Source organism: Bubalus bubalis, chromosome X, assembly GCF_019923935.1.
Source record: "Bubalus bubalis isolate 160015118507 breed Murrah chromosome X, NDDB_SH_1, whole genome shotgun sequence".
In the NCBI taxonomy this organism is placed as follows: Eukaryota; Metazoa; Chordata; class Mammalia; order Artiodactyla; family Bovidae; genus Bubalus; species Bubalus bubalis.
Genome location: NC_059181.1, coordinates 126,130,343 through 126,147,704, shown reverse-complemented (window position 1 = coordinate 126,147,704; position 17,362 = coordinate 126,130,343). Strand labels below are relative to the sequence as shown.

Genomic DNA, 17,362 nt, shown 5'->3' with positions numbered 1-17,362 from the left:
TTACAGATTCAAAGTTAGAACTCTGAAAGATGAATACCTTATCCTCTGTAAACAGTTTTTAAGATATCCAAGTAGCAGCTGCCAGGATAGGAAGGAACTCCTACATTATGGGATACTTTTTATAGATATAGTATAGACTACAGGCGAGTAGAGAGCTCCTTATGTACATAAAAAGAAAGACTGTCATAGTTAAAACATCACCAGGGTTAACCTATATATTTTAGGGTCTTACATTTTCACCAGTGCTGCCCTGATCTGGAAATCCGGTTGCTCCTTCTGGGATGAGGGAACCTCTTGAATCTTCCCTCTTAATTCCATGTCCGTTTTGAAAAGACCCATAAGCTGGAAAAAGCCAAGTCCTTGTTAGCAACAGGAGGAACTGTCAAAAATAGTTTGAAAACTAAGTACTGGGTTAATTGGGCTTCCCAGGTGGTGCTAGTGTTAAAAACCTGCCTGCCAATGCAGGAGGCATAAGAGATGCAAGTTGGATCCCTGGGTTGGGAAGATCTCCAGGAACAGGGCATGGCAGCCCACTCCAGTATTCTTGACTGGAGGGAGGAGGACAGAGGAGCCTGGCAGGCTACAGTCCATAGGCTCACAGAGAATTGGACATGACTGAAGTGGCTCAGCACTGGGTTAATTTTGGTAATTTTGGTTAATTTTACCAAATACCTATTTCTTTTACCAAATATCTATTTCATATTTTAAGAAATAGATCTTGGGCATCTAAAATGTGAATTTTATATACTATATTAAAACACCATAGGAAGCCAAATAAAGTGTAAGCAAGTTGTTTTACCTCGAAACACTTAACATTATGAAACTACAAGAAATTCCTTGGAAGTCATAACATAAAGGCAAACAATGAGATAATTTTATAGTTAAGGAAACTTTGGCCCAGAAAAGGGAAGTCTCTTGTCCAAGACTGGAGACAGATAAGAGGATTGGAAACTAGTGTTTTTCTCATTATCCTCCATTTTCTTAGTATACTAAGCTACTTTTTTCTATAACCTGAAACAAGGAAACCTAAGCAAAGAAACATGGCACAAATTGTGAGTCAGATTTTAATTAAACTTTGGTAGAGATCATGCTATATATAGTTTTATCACGAAATATTTCAAAAAATATAGAAAAGTATAGGGTACATTTCTAGATAGCCATACCATGTATAATCTTTAAAGGAAGGACTTAATTACCAGTGTCTTTGTCAGTGCTCAGACTCCCTCTATTTGTAGGTGAAGTGAAGCCACATGCAAACTCATCCCTGGATGCCTGTAACACAATGTGATATCTCTGTCACTTAAACAAATTTGTACACTAGGATAAGAAATCAGAATTATCAGAATGAAAGGGTACCCCAATTTTAAACAAAGCTCACTGCGAAAGTCTAAATCAGGTATCAGTACTGGTATTTAGGTGACTTCTCTTTTAAAAATGGATCTGAGTATACTGTTATAACTATGACCTCTGGCAAAGTGATACAACTCTAGGTGGCTGGTAAAAGCTGCAACTCGTGTGGTCTGAACATGGTTCCATTCTCCTCCTTGAACCAAAGGCAGTACTAGAAGGAGAGGTGTGACCAGAGGCCCTACATGAACTTGAGCTGCAAAAGAAAGAACAGGTAAGTGAAATATTTCCACATATCAGTGTTGAATGTTGTGGAGTGAGCATAAGCATGAGTGACTGTGAAGAAAGGCTCGCTTGACACTCGCTTGACACCAGGTAGGTGATGCAGCATCTGCATTTAGCTGATTTGCATAATTGGGAGCTACAGGCAATCAAGCCCTCAGTGAGGCTTAAAAGCAGCTTTCTCAGGAACCCGGGGCAGGCTTGACAAATCTGCAGACATTTATTATGGGGAATTTCCAAAGGAAGCTGTGAGGAACACAGTTTTTCCTGCCACCCACTCAGCTACTGAACATGTGATGGGGATCTTTGGCCATACAGAGCATGGAGTGGGGGTAGGGCAGGAGCTATTCACCCTACTGGGCAAACTATAAAGTACACACCACATTTTAAAATGGTGACTGGTCAATGGAGCATGTCTGGAAGATTGTAACCGAGAATGTAAAGGGTTTGAAACAACAAATGATGAAGTGGAGCTAGCTGGTCTGGAGAAACATTTAGAAGGGACATGTATGAAGGGGTACTGTGTGGAGGTAGAAGTGGATGTGCTCTGTGTACCTCTAAAGGCAAAACCAGGACAAGTGGATAGAAAATCATGTAGATCAAATGCAAGAAGGAAAGTTTAAATACAACTATGGCTAAAGGTTGTTTTTGCCAAGTGGGAGACTGATCATCTCCAATGTTCCCTGCAACTCTAAGATTCTAAGGGGAGAAAGAAAACACAGACCGCCCATGATGAGTTAAAAGCTGCTCGCCAGAAGTGCTGAAACAAGGCTGTCAAAGGGAGGGAGAGGTGAAGGAATATAGTTTAAGGCCTGGAGCCTAACATTTTGGAAAGTGAATGTTTTGTTCAGTTTTCCAGGTGAATAAATAGATGAAGGCATATAACAGCAGCAAATCTTAAAAACAACACACTGAGCACAAGGGATTCTTGGTGTTCCCTTGGACCTCCTTACTCAAAGTATGGTCCTTAGACCAGAAAGAGCCAAAAGTTTGTTTGAAACGTATAATCTCAAATTCCATCCCAGGGCTACTTCATTAGAACTTATCTTAATTCCCCAGATGATCTATATGCACATTAAGATTTGAGAAGTACTGCTACAGGAAAAAGTATAAATTTAAAATGTTGTAAAAGGTGAACTATTGAGACCATACAGCATATGACCCTAGTTCCAAATGCAGTCAATAAACAGGATAAAATGCCAACAGAAATACATTCCTGTCCTTTAACTCCGGTGAGGGTTGAGTATGATAAGAGCAAGAATCACCTCTGTCTTGTTCACTGCTTCATCCTCTGTGCCTAGGCACACAGGATATGGTCACTATACATTAACTGAATGAATGAATAGATGGAAGAAGTAACAAAACATTCCTTCCAAAAATAAGTTTTGCTTTGACTCAAGCTGCAATTAAAATAATGTGATCTTGGCCCTCTAAATCAATTACACAACATGGGAGATTGATATCTTTGTAAATATCCAAGTAAACCTGGACACCGGTAGTCTTAATTAATGTGGTACCTCTTATACTAATTTATGTACTGCTTTTCTCAGCTATAGTCCTTGTCAGATGTTTATAATCATTCAAATCAGCAAAAACGGTGGTGATGGCACATGAGCTGCCCTCCATATGTCAGCACTTTGGGAGACTTATATAAGGCATCTAGGGTACAATGGTTAACCAACAGAATTCCGGTCTAAAGTATCTCTTAGTTCCTATCACGAATTGCCTTAATTCACTCTTCACAAAGCTAAGTAACTGTTATTATTTTATTTTTCATATGGCTTTGATTTCAAGAGTTTATACCATCATCACCATTTTTCGGCAGTTCTCTAATTTTCCAGTGTCCTACTATGGTTTTTCCAGTAGTCATGTATGGATGTGAGAGTTGGACTATCAAGAAAGCTGAGTGCCGAAGAATTGATACTTTTGAACTGTGGTGTTGGAGAAGACTCTTGAGAGTCCCTTGGACAGCAAGGAGATCCAACCAGTCCATCCTAAAGGAGATCAGTCCTGAGTGTTCATTGGAAGGACTGATGCTGAAGCTGAAACTCCAATACTTGAGCCACCTGATGCCAAGAACTGACTCATTTGAAAAGACCCTGATGCTGGGAAAGATTGCAGGCAGGAGGAGAAGGGGACAACGGAGGATGAGATGGTTGGATGGAATCACTGACTCAATGGACATGAGTTTGAGTAAACTCCGGGAGTTGGTGATGGACAGGGAGACCTGGCATGCTGCAGTTCATGGTGTCGCAAAGAGTCGGACATGACTGAGCAACTGAACTGAACTGAACTGACTTAATATTTGAGAGGCAGTATAGTCTAGGAGCACAGATTTTGAATTTTAGATACACATGAATCCCAGCGCTCCTGTTACTAGTGACTTGATTGTGATCAAATCACTTAACCACAGTTTTCTCTTTACTAACATGAGGATAATAACAGTAATATAAATCCATGTGAGCTAATATTTAATATAGTGTCTGGCATATACTAAGTCCTCAATAAATTTTAGCTATGATTCTTAATATTATAGCTTCTAGATGGGATTTCATTTCAGTTCAGATAGTGATTACTAGGGAAGGAGATACTACACCCTTCTTAGGTGAACAGGAACACAGGTAAAACACATGCAGTCAGGGCAAACACATTAAAAGTTCTGTCTGCACAAAAGACAGAAAACCATCTAAGAATCAATTAACAGAAGACAGGTTAGACAAATAAAATAAGGTGTATTCATATGATAGCATACTATGCAGATTTTTAAAAAATATAGATCTAATCTTCAGAATATATTGTTAAGTGAAAAAAATACTTAATGGCTTCTATTTTATATATCTGTGTGTGTGTGTGTGTGTGTGTGTGTAGGCTTGTGCATGAATAAAGTAGAAATTTATATAAGAAACTGACAAACAGTAGTTGCTTCTAGAGAGAAGAATTGAGGCATAGAGGTAAGGAATGAGAGAGAGGCATTTTGATTTTTTTTTTTACCATGTATGCAGCTTATTATTTTAAATAAGGGGAAAAAATGCTGACAGTCCAAGTAGAAATTGCAATTCTTCGGTTGTTAGTACCATTTGCGGTGAGTACAGGAACTGATAGACGCCCCAGAATAAATGTTAGATTTTGAACATTCTGGTTCTGAGCAGGAAAGATATCTCATGGTATGTATAGCAAATAAGGAGAGCTCCCAAAGCAGTTTAAGAGTAGCATGTAACAGGGACCAGTGACATCTCCATAATGTCATTAGAAGAAAGGCTGAGGAGTGGCAACATGGTTGGAGTCCAGGCCTGGGTGGGATACTAGGACAAGTGGTCTCAACGCAGCCTTTCCCCAGGAAGCATTTTTTCTTGACTGTATTTTTATTTGGGAAACCAGATGGAAATTATGGGTGTATAAAGCTCCCCTCTGCCCTCACCTTGGCATTATTCTTAACGGTGAACATGTTTTAAGTGAATGTACTTGACAAATGACCTCTTACTCAGGCCAACTGTGAGCTCTTTGGATCAAACACAGAAAGGAATTGAAGCTCTGGGTGAGCAGGCCCATGAAACAAAGTTTAATTGGGGAGAATCCTATACTCAATTAAAACCTGTCAGAAGATTTTGAACAAAGAAGGGGCTTTAGAAATCCCTGAAAGGGTAATGTGGTGGGTATTTCAATGTGTCCCATAGTCTAAAACCTCAAAGAAAACCCATGCATCTGTGGGCACCTTATCTTTGACAAAGGAGGCAAGAATATACAATGGAGAAAAGACAGCCTATTCAATAAGTGGTGCTGGGAAAACTGGACAGCTACATGCAAAAGAATGAAATTAGAACACTTCCTAACACCAAATACAAAAATAAACTCAAAATGGATTAAAGAACGAAATGTAAGGCCAGAAACTATAAAACATCAAATACTCAAACAGGCAGTGTTATTTACAGATAACAATAGTGGTGTGTGTGTGCATGTGTGTACATATACTGTTCTCAGAATTTTAAAAAGTTAATCAAGTACAAATATGTGATATAAAATATTTTAAATTCTACCTCTAGGTAAGGCACTAGTGAAATCCCCTTTTCTTTCACTTTCCTCTGAAGACACAAGGGGAAAAAAGACAACTTCCTGCTTCAAGAACAGGAAGTTCATTTTGTACTTTACCCACAAATTTTTTGAAATCACAGCTAAAGACATTTTCCTTCACATTGCATAAGACCCTTTTCCCCACTACTAGTAGGCACAAACAGACCCCAGCAGTAACTGGCACTTTTACAGATTTGACGAAGCTTGGTTGGAATGGAAGGCTTTAAGATATCTTTTCATTTGATACATTATACTGGTTAATTTATGTGAAGTCAACACCAACATTCACAAAAAAGAAGGCGATGCATAATAGAGTAGACCACACGAAATGTGAGTATGTTATTATAATGTGAAAAAACAATGCAAACCACAGTACATAATAACATCTTAAAGCTAAGGCATTTAAATCTAGTTTAGGCTAGAATTACATGAAGAAAACTAGCAAAATTTGCAAGTAAAACAAATCTTTGTAATTAAAGAAATATAATTGGATATAGCTGGCAGGCTTATTCTTTTTAAGGACAAATAGGAATACTATAGGAAAACAATAAAACCCATCTCCAAGTCAGCTTTCCAAAGTAATCACAAAATAATTGATATAATGACTTTGTTTAGATTTGAATGTAAAAATGAAGGAACAAATTATTATGAAACAATATGATATTAACTTGAGCCATCTGGTACCAAGTAGGTAAGTTCAGTCAGTCAGTCAGTTCAGTCGCTCAGTCACATCTGACTCTTTGCAACCCCATGAACTGCAACACGGCAGGCCTCCCTGTCCATCACCAACTCCCAGAGTTTACGCAAACTCATGTCCATCGAGTTGGTGATGCCATCCAACCATCTCATCCTCTGTCATCCCCTTCTCCACCCACCTTCAATCTTTCCCACCATCAGGGTCTTTGCAAATGAGTCAGTTCTTGGCATTAGGTGGCCAAAGTATTTAACTTTCATCTTCAGCATCGGTCCTTTCAATAAACACTCAGGACTGATTTCCTTTAGGATGGACTGGTTGGATCTCTTTGCAGTCCAAGGCACTCTCGAGTCTTCTCCAACACCACAGTTCAAAAGCATCATTTCTTTGGTGCTCAGCTTTCTTTATAGTCCAACTCTCACATCCATACATGACCACTGGAAAAACCAAAGGACCAGACGGACCTTTGCTGGCAAAGTAATGTCTCGGCTTTTTAATAAGCTGTCTAGGTTGGTCCTAACTTTTATTCCAAGGAGCGTCTTTTAATTCCATGGCTGCAGTCACCATCTGCAGTGATTTTGGAGCCCCAAAAACTAAAGTCAGCCACTGTTTCCCCATCTATTTGCCGTGAAGTGATGGGACTAGATGCCACAATCTTAGTTTTCTGAAGGTTGAGTTTTAAGCCAACTTTTTAACCTCCTCTTTCACTTTCATCAAGAGACTCTTTAGTTCTTCACTTTCTACCATAAGGGAGGTGTCATCTGCATATCTGAGATTATTGATATTTCTCCTGGAAATCTTGATTCCAGCTTGTGCTTCTTCCAGCCCAGCATTTCTCATGATGTACTCTTCATATAAGTTAAATAAGCAGGGTGACAATATACAGCCTTGACATACTCCTTTCTCTATTTGGAACCAGTCTGTTGTTCCATGTCTAGTTCTAACTGTTGCTTCTTGACCTGCATACAGATTTCTCAGGAGGCAGGTCAGGTGGTCTGGTATTCCCATCTCTTTAAGAATTTTCCAGTTTGCTGTGATCCACACGGTCAAAGGCTGTGGCATAGTCAATAAAGCAGAAGTAGATGTTTTTCTGGAACTCTCTTGCTTTTTCAATGATCCAAGGGATATTTGCAATTTGATCTCTGCTTTTTTTTCCCTCTGCTTTTTCTGAATCCAGCTTGAACATCTGGAAATTCACGGTTCATGTACTGCTGAAGCCTGGCTTAGAGAATTTTGAGCATTACTTTGCTAGCATGTAAGATGAATGCAATGGTGCGGTAGTTTGAGCATTCTTTGGGGTTGGAATGAAAACTGACCTTTTCCAGTCCTGTGGCCACTGCTGAGCTTTCCAAATTTGCTGGCATGTTCAGTGCAGCACTTTCACAGCATCATCTTTTAGGATTTGAAATAGCTCAACTGGAATTCCATCACCTTCACTAGCTTCGTTCTCAGTGATGCTTCCTAAGGCCCACTTGACTTCACATTCCAGGATGTCTGGCTCTAGGTGAGTGATCACAACATTGGATTATCTGGGTTGTGAAGCTCTTTTTTGTACAGTGCTCCTCTGTATTCTTGCCACCTCTTCTTAATATCTTCTGCTTCTGTTAGGTCCATACCATTTCTGTCCTTTATTGAGCCCATCTTTGCATGAAATGTTCCCTTGGTATCTCTAATTTTCTTGAAGAGATCTCTAGTCCTTCCATTCTATTGTTTTCCTCTATTTCTTTGCATTGATCGCTGAGTAAGGCTGTCTCATCTCTCCTTTCTATTCTTTGGAACTCTGCATTCAAATAAGTATATCTGTCCTTTTCTCCTTTGCCTTTCACTTCTCTTCTTTTCATAACTATTTGTAAGGCCTCCTCAGACAACCATTTTGCCTTTGTAAGTAAGTTAGGTTATTCTAAATTCAATACAATTTGCCATCTGTTTTTGCAACCCATAGGGTTTGAATATACCCTTTATCTTCATATATGTTAAAGGTGTAGCAAATAGTGGCTATAGCTATGGTCTTCACATGTAGACACTGTGTAGTATATGTAAGATTTATAGCCATGCATATATTTTTTTCAGTTAGAAGATAAACTTCATATTATATGTTTTATATTTGACATACTTAATATGTCTTATTATTAATCACTTAATAATAATAGCATTTATCTAGGGAGATATATTTAAGGATATATGGGTATTTAAAAGTATACACAGGGCTATAACCATGTGTTTTTTTTTTAATTCTAATCAGTTTATGCAACAAATCATGAAGGAGTTATGTCGTTCTTTAGACATGATTTGAAAAACCAGTGTTTTTCTTCAACAGTTAACTGAACAGTATTTTTAAAACCTAAGGGCTTTCCTGATGGTTCTGCAGTAAAGAATCTGTCTGCCAATGCAGGAGACATGGGTTCAATCTCTGGGTGGGGAAGATCCCCTGGAGAAATAAATGGCAACTCACTACAGTATTTTTGCCTTGGAAATCCCACGGACAGGAGCCTGGTTATTTAGTGACTAAACAACAATAATCATTTGAAATAGAAACAAAACATTATTGTAAAAATAAATTACTCAATGCTCATGTTATTTTTCTTACTGAAAACTTCATCTTCAATGTAAACTCTTATAGAAACTAGCTAATGTGATACTGGTGATGATACAAACATCCTTACCTTGTGCTGGTATCTAGTGTCAAATGCATGTTTTATCAAAAGATTCTTTATGACAGAGATAGCTGTATATCTGATCTCATAATTGTCTTGAAGAGCAATGGAGGTTTCCCTCAGAAGCAGACCAACCAAGAAGTGATGCTTGCAATACTCATCTGATAAACTGTATTCAAGATTTGAATCTGCAGTACAATGAAATTTAAAACTCATTTATAAAAATATTCAAAGATCACTTTAACATTAAAGTACTATATTACTTAGTAATATGTGATCATGCTAGCAAGAGCTATATTTTTATTGTAAACAAATATGAACAATATTTTATCATATGGAATAAGCATGCAAAATTTTACAAGATACAAGCACTCGTCATTGGGGCCAGATGATAGCCTTAATGACAATTTCAGTTGGTAAAGTAGTTCCTAGAATTCTTTTTTTTTCTAGATGCTTTTCAAATCTTAGGATAAAACCTAGAATGAAAGAATACTATATTTGGCAATGTTTTAACACATTTCTTCGTATCTGAAGAGATTTAGTTACAACTAAAAAATGGAGTACTTCTAAACAACACTTGATTCACTCATCTGTTTATATTTGTGAAGCAGAAAGAGAAACTAGACAACTGCATCATTATAACAGTATAAACTATCGAATGTTTTACTAAATGTTACATATTGGCCCCAATTCAATAGAGTACAAGAATGGTAAGAAAAACATCCTCATCTCACTCAAATTCATTACACAAATACAAATCTTTTATTTCATAAAATTACCACTTCCAGCTCTTTTCTTCACTTCCTTTTAGATCCTCCATCCACTTTAAATCCCAGCTGCTAATATCCTGGTTGGGACTTGCCTTATAACTTCTCAGAAGGAGTTGTGACCGAGTACAGGCATTTCTACAGGAAACTTCTGCTATCTTTATTTCCTTTCCCCTACCCTTTAATTTTAGTGAGGCCACAAAGCTGAAGGATATGTTTTCTGTTTCTTTTCTAGTCTCTTTAAAACTTAATAGGATGCTATATATTCAACTAGGATTTAATAAATGCTAAATCAGATTTAATCCTAAATCCTCACCCCTTCCTTTCCCTGAATTCCTCAAGCTATCAATAAATGATGGGGAAAGTATCTGAGCTATACATGCTCAGACTCTATTATAATAAGGGAATGGTTGAATAGGGGTGGTTGGGTTTTTTAATATTTTTCTCCATTTTCACTGGCAGCCATTCAATCACTAAAACCACTGCTCAGCAGTGGTCTCTACTCCCCGAGAGACCAAGACAGCTGGTGTTCGTTCTGCCATTGGTCATGGTCTTTTGTGACTCACCATCACTTTCTCTGCACAAGGGTCAGTACAGACTAACTCAGGTTGCCTTATCTGGGTCGACTGTACAATGGCAGTAAGGTTTTTTCACTTGAGGGATTTGAAGAAAACCAATAAGGTAGTTTCATCCACACCTTCAAAAACTGTGGCCAAGAAGTATTAAACAGGGTCAGAGAGAAGGGAGGCGAGCTTGGGAGAGATGACATACACTTGAAAAAAAGATACCCATCAGTCCCCAAGGTGGGCCAAAACATGTTTTCTGAGGATGGTGTTTTAAAGTTGATTCTTCTAGCAATCAACATCGAAGCTTATTTGTTTTCTTTATTCAAAAAAATAATTTTATTGGAGCATAGGTTGCTTTACAATGTTATGTTAGTTTCTACTGTACACCAAAGTTGGAGAAGGCAATGGCAACCCACTCCAGTGTTCTTGCCTGGAGAATCCCAGGGACGGGGGAGCCTGGTGGGCTGCCGTCTATGGGGTCGCACAGAGTCGGACACGACTGAAGTGACTTAGCAGCAGTACACCAAAGTGAATCAGCTATACATATATCCCCTCTGTTTTGGATTTCCTTCCCATTTAGGTTGCCACAGAGCACTGAGCAGTGTTCCCTAAGCTATTCAGTAGCTTCTCATTAGTTATCTACTTTATACACAGTATCAATAGTGTGCACATATATACTGGAACATTACTCAAGCTGGTTTTCAGAGTTATCAAATACACTGCCTCCTAGGTTTTCTGGATGCATTAAATAAAGCCTCATCTTGGCTAGGGAGGATCTGAAAAGCAAACAAGGCCCCCATCCATCTTAGCCATTCATGAAATCAATTGTTTTTAAAAACAGCAAACTACTTTAGAGTGAACCGAGTTAAACCTACCTACTGAAGTCAAACGGTCCACCGCAAATGAAAAAAAATCTAATTAATATATGAAAAGAAAAGGGACAAATAAAAAACATAGTAACATAAGAATAGTGCTACACAACAAAGCAGTCAATAAAACTAGCAATGGAGATAACTGAAGGCATTTCATAAATTTCATACATACATATAACTATTTTATTCTGCTTTTATAATTCTCTTCTGAGATTCCATTCAGCAGAAGTGCATTTATGTTTTTTTCAAAATTCAGTCTCATATAAGAATCCAAACAGTACTACAGAGAGCAATTTTATTAGTATCTGATGTCTGTGTTTAAGCAGCAATCTATGTAACACACGGAATTTCTTCGCACTATGAATACTACCACTGACGCTATGAAGGAAATGCAGAGTACCATTAACGAACTGTTATTATTCTTCAGATAGTAACAATTCTGAGATTACCTCTAGAATCACTGGTTTAACTAGAAAACATACTATACTAGCGCTAGCAAAAAAAAATGAAAACACAATTCCAAATGATGGAAAACAGAAATACATACCTTGAACTCGCTGAAGTTTAGGTTTGGCAAAAGCCATTGGCAAATTCAGAGGAATATAATGTTCATGATTGCAAATTGTTTGCAGAAATTCAAACTTGTATTCAGCCAGAACCTAAGCACAAAGAAATTATACATGAACTCCTATATAGTAGGCATTTACTATTTTAATAATTTAAAATATTAAATTTTAATGGGCTTCCCAGGTGGCTCTAGTGGTAAAGAACCCGCCTGCCAATGCAGGAGACACAAGAGAAGTGGGTTCGATCCCTGGATTGGGAAGATCCCCTGGAGGAGGAAATGGCAACCCACTCCAGAATTCTTGTCTGGAGAATCCCATGGACAGAGGAGCCTGGTGGGCTATAGTTCATAGGATCTCAAAGAGTTGGACATGACTGAGCAACTGAGCACACATATTCTAAAATAATTAAATACAGAGCATTAATTTTCAAAACAGAAGTGTTTAGTATTTTAGGTATACCTTGAAATGTGACCTGTGCAGTAAAGAGTCAACAATGCAGGCTCAAGACTACTTTCCTTAAAAAGGCCTGCTTGTAAGGCTGCTCATTGGCTGGCAATTGGGAAATTGGATTTTTTTTTAATTATGTAAGTTTCAGATACACAACATCATGATTTGACATCTGTATATACTACAACGTGATCACCACCACAAGCCTAGTTACCATCCATCATCACCAAACAGTTCACACCATCTTCACCATTGCGCCCACCTCCACCCCCCCCCCGCCAAACTCTTCCCCTCTGGTAACCACTAATCTGTTCTCGGTATCGATGAGTTTGTTTTTGGTTTTTCCGTTCACTTTTTTTACACTCCACCTATGAGTGAAATCATATGGTATTTGTCTGAGTTATTTCACTTAGCATAATACCTTTAAGGTCTGTCCACATTGTAAAATGGCAGGATTCCATTCTTTTTACATCTGAGTAGTATTCTGTTATACATATATCCACTGATGGCCATTTAGGTTACTTCCATATCTTGGCTACTCTAAATAATGCCACAGTAAAATAAACATAGGGGTGCATATAATTTTGAATTAGTGTTTTCATGTTCTTTGAATAGATACCCAGAAGTGGGAAAGTTGAGTCATATGGTAGTTCTATTCTTAATTTTTCAGGAATCTCCATACTGTTTTCCATTGTGGCTACGCCAATTAACAGTCCTTCAGTGTACAAGGGTTCCAATTTCTCCACATCCTCTCCAACATTTCTTTCTTCTTTTCAATAATAGCTATTCTAACAGTTTGTAAGGTGCTATCTCACTGTGGTTTTGATTTGCATTTCCCTAATGATCAGACATTACTTTGCCAACAAAGGTCCATCTAGTCAAGGCTATGATTTTTCCCGTGGTCATGTATGGCTGTGAGAGTTGGACTGTGAAGAAGGCTGAGCGCCGAAGAATTGATGCTTTTGAACTGTGGTGTTGGATCCAACCAGTCCATTCTGAAGGACATCAGCCCTGGGATTTCTTTGGAAGGAATGATGCTGAAGCTGAAACTCCAGTACTTTGGCCACCTCATGCGAAGAGTTGACTCATTGGAAAAGACTCTGATGCTGGGAGGGATTGGGGGCAGGAGGAGAAGGGGATGACAGAGGATGAGATGGCTGGATGGTATCACTGACTCGATGGACATGAGTCTCAGTGAACTCCGGGAGTTGGTGATGGACAGGGAGGCCTGGCGTGCTGTGATTCATGGGGTTGCAAAGAGTTGGACATGACTGAGCGACTGAACTGAACTGAACTGAATGATCAGTGATGTTGAACATCTTTCCAAGTGCTGTTGGCCATCTTTATGTCTTCTTTAGAAAAATGTCTATTCAGATCTTCTTCCCATTTTTAAATCAGGTGGTTTTTATTGTTGTTGAGTTGTATTAATCCATGATGGATATATGATTTGCAAATATCTTCTCCTATTCAGTAGGCTGTCCTCTCTTTTTGATGATTTCCATCACTGTGTGGAAGATTTTTGGTTTGATGTAGTCCCATTTGCTTATTTTTGCTTTTATTTCCCTTGCCTTTGGAATCAGATCCACAAAAACACCTCTAAGATGGATGTCAGTGAGGCTGCTGCCTACACTTTCTTCTAGAAATTTTATGATTTCAGGTCTTACATTCAAGTCTTTGCTGCATTTTGAGTCAACTTTTCTTTATGATGTAAGATAATGGTGTAGTTTCATTCTTTTGTATATGGTTATCCAGTTTTCCCAATGTCATTTATTGAAGAGACTTTTCCTGCATTGTATGTTCTTTGCTCCTTTGTTGTATATGTGCGGGTATGGCTTTCCTGGTGGCTTAGATGGTAAAAAATATGCCTGCAAAGCAGGAGACCTGGGTTCGATCCCTGGGTTGGGAAGATCCTCTGGAGGAGGGCATGGCAACCCACTCTAGTATTCTTGCCTGGGGAATGCCCACGGACAGAGGATCCTGGGGGGCTGCAGTCCATGGGGTTGCAAAAAGTCAGACACGAGTGAGCGACTAAGCACATGCATATGTGTAGGTATATCTCTGGGTTCTCAGTTTTGTTCTCTTGACCTGTGTATCTGTTCTTACGCTAGTACCATGCTGTCTTGATTAATATATCTTTAGTATAGTTTGAAATCAGTGAGCATGAAACCTCTAGTTTTGTTCTTCCTATTTTTGGCTATTCAGCATCTTTTGTGGTTTCATACCAATTTTAGAATTATTTGTTCTATTAATAGCTCTGTGAAATATGCCACTGGAATTTTGATAGGGAATACACTGAATCTGTAAACCACTTTGGGTAGTATGAGCATTTTAACAATATTAATTCTTCCAATCCATGAATATGGAATATTTCCATGTATTTGTGACTTCTTCAGTTTCTTTCATCAATGTCTTATAGTTTCAGTGTACAGGTCTTTCACCTCCTTGGTTAAATTTATTCCTAGGTATTTTATTCTTTTGGATGCAATTGTAAATGGAATTGTTTTCTTAATCTTGTTGATAGTTTGTTATTAGTATATAGAAATGTCACAGATTTCTGTATGCTGATTTTGTATCATACAACATTACTGAATTCATTTATTAGTTTGAACAGAGTTTTGGTATAGTCTTTAGGGTTTTCAATATATATTATCACATCATCTGCAACTAGTGACAGTTTTATTTCCTCCTTTCCAATTTGAATGCCCTCTCATTCTTTTTCTTGACTAATTTCAGTGGCTAGCACTTCCAATACTATGTTGAATAAAAGTGGTGAGAGTAGGCATGCTTGTCTTATTCCTGATCTTAGAGGAAAAGAGCTCAATTTTTTCACTGTTGAGTATGATGCTAGCTATAGGTTTATCATATATGGACTTTATTATGTTGAGGTATGTTCCCTCTAGACCCACTGTTCAGAGAGTCCCTTATCATAAATGGATGTCAAATTTTGTCAAAAGTGTTTTAAGCATCTAAATTTCTTTGTACTTCTGGAGTTTGAAAATACAACTAAAGGTATATATATACAGCATATTCCAGGAACACACACATTACATCTATTAAGATGATTGTATTATTTTCATCCTTTATTTTATTAATGTGATGAATCAGGTTTATTTGTGGATGATGAACCATCATTGTATCCCTGAAATAAATCCAATTTGACCGTGTTGTGTCATACTTTTAATTACTGTATTATTATATTATTATTATTGTATTATTATATTCAATTTGCTAATAGTTTGTTGAGGATTTTTGCATGTTCATCAAAGATATTGGCATGTGATTTTCTTTTTTGTGGTGTGGGAAATTTTATCTTGATACCAACATTCCCTACAAGGTAAGGTTGTACCTTCTGTGCCAGCCTGTTCAGCACCATGCAAACAATGTGATTTATGGTGAGCTTTCCTGTCTTTCCTTTCCAGGACTCTGGAATTATGACCAGCCTCCAACACATAACTAGCCCCAATAAAAATCCTAAGTTCTGAGTCTCAAACAGGCTTCCCTAAAGAGAAATATTGCACATAATGTGGCTCAATTTTCACTGCTGGAGAGAGGATGTGCTCTGCGTGCCCCTTAACATGAGGGAGGGTGCTCAGGAAGCATGCACGTAGATTGCCAAGGACTCCACTTAATGTCTTTCCCCCTTACTGATCCAGCTGAGCATCCTTACTCTGTCACTGTAATGAATCTTAGCCATGACTATGACTATATGGGACCCTCAAAACCCTATCCATTATTCTCTGCTTTGAGGTACAACTACACTCAAAGTACCTATAGGAAAACAGCAGCTCCAAATCCTCCAGAGGAGAATACATGTCACCCTTGGTCTCACACTCTAGTGTTTGACACCCACTATAATTATGCCCTTGTAACTTACCTTAGGATCTTTGGGGCTGAATCCAGATATATAGTCATTTATCAAATTGAAAACAAATCCTCTATCCATTAGGGTCAGACAGCGCTATAGGAACCAAATCAAAATGAACAGTTAGTTACCTAATTCTAGTTTTTAAAATTCAACACATTTAAAATTTTTTCCACATTAAGCAGATGACATTCTCACTTTTACAGATAACAGAAAAATTTTCAAAGATTTACACGACCTTAAAGAGATAAAGAGCAAATGACTTATCATTGGAATTGGGACTCAACTGTGTTCTTTTCAAAATAAGATGTATATATATAACATCTTATTTTGAAAATAAGATATATATTTTCTTATATATATATGATAAATATTTGAAATATATATACATACACACATATACACATTCAAATACATATATGCATACATATACACATATATATGCAATCTATTTAGCTATACTGCCTCATTTTGGTTCATTCTCAAAGCTCAAATTGAACTATAGGGTGGTCAGTCAGCCATTGAAAGGTGGGGCGGGGCTTGCCTATGTGAACATTTCAGGCCAAAAGGGAAGTTTTTCTTAGGGTTCTGTGAAGTCTTGGCCTACAAAACATTCGTCTTGTGTGATAGCCATACTAGTTATTCATATTTTCCTGCTGTCACTCTCCTAGTTAAGGCTTTCATTACCTTGCACCTGCACAACTGCAGTTATCCTGCTAAGCTGTCTTCCTGCCACTAATCTTTCCATCTAACTGCTTCCAGATTCATCTGTAAGTCCTAGCCCTAATCATATCCCCTTTCTTCCCAAAAGCTTTCAATAGTTCCCTGTTGCCTCTAATATAATTTCAAACTCCTCAGCTTGGCATTCAAGGAAACCACAGCCTTGTCCCAAACTTCTTTTTCCCATTTTATCTACTTATTATCCCCTCAAGATGCACTGTGCATTCCCACTTCCAAGTCAGTGCTCATACCAGGTCCAGCTAGCAATTCTATCACTACTTCTACAGAATCCTGCCCATTCTTCAATGATGAAGCCCATCTTCGATGAAGCCCATCTTCATTACTTTACAGGGCCCTTGAAACACTTTATAGTAGCTTGTATTTTACTTATTATTTTGCTGTTCTCACCTAAAGAGGATAATATGTTGTTTATGTTCCCCATGGTACCCAGAACATTCCTGGGAAATAGAAGGAACTCAATATTTGATTAACCAGCTGTGTGCATCTTGTCACCTCT

At 38.0% G+C, this 17,362-nt stretch overlaps 1 protein-coding gene across 1 annotated transcript in view; it reads right to left on the bottom strand.

Annotated features, from left to right (window-relative positions):
* The window catches only part of DOCK11 (dedicator of cytokinesis 11), a 509,230-nt gene that overhangs the window by 362,937 nt on the left and 128,931 nt on the right, over positions 1 to 17,362 (bottom strand). Inside the window, 6 exon segments of the mRNA XM_045164356.1 lie at positions 233 to 342; positions 1,197 to 1,293; positions 1,483 to 1,603; positions 9,020 to 9,233; positions 11,798 to 11,909; positions 16,138 to 16,221. Coding sequence (XP_045020291.1) covers positions 233 to 342; positions 1,197 to 1,293; positions 1,483 to 1,603; positions 9,020 to 9,233; positions 11,798 to 11,909; positions 16,138 to 16,221 — 738 coding nt within the window.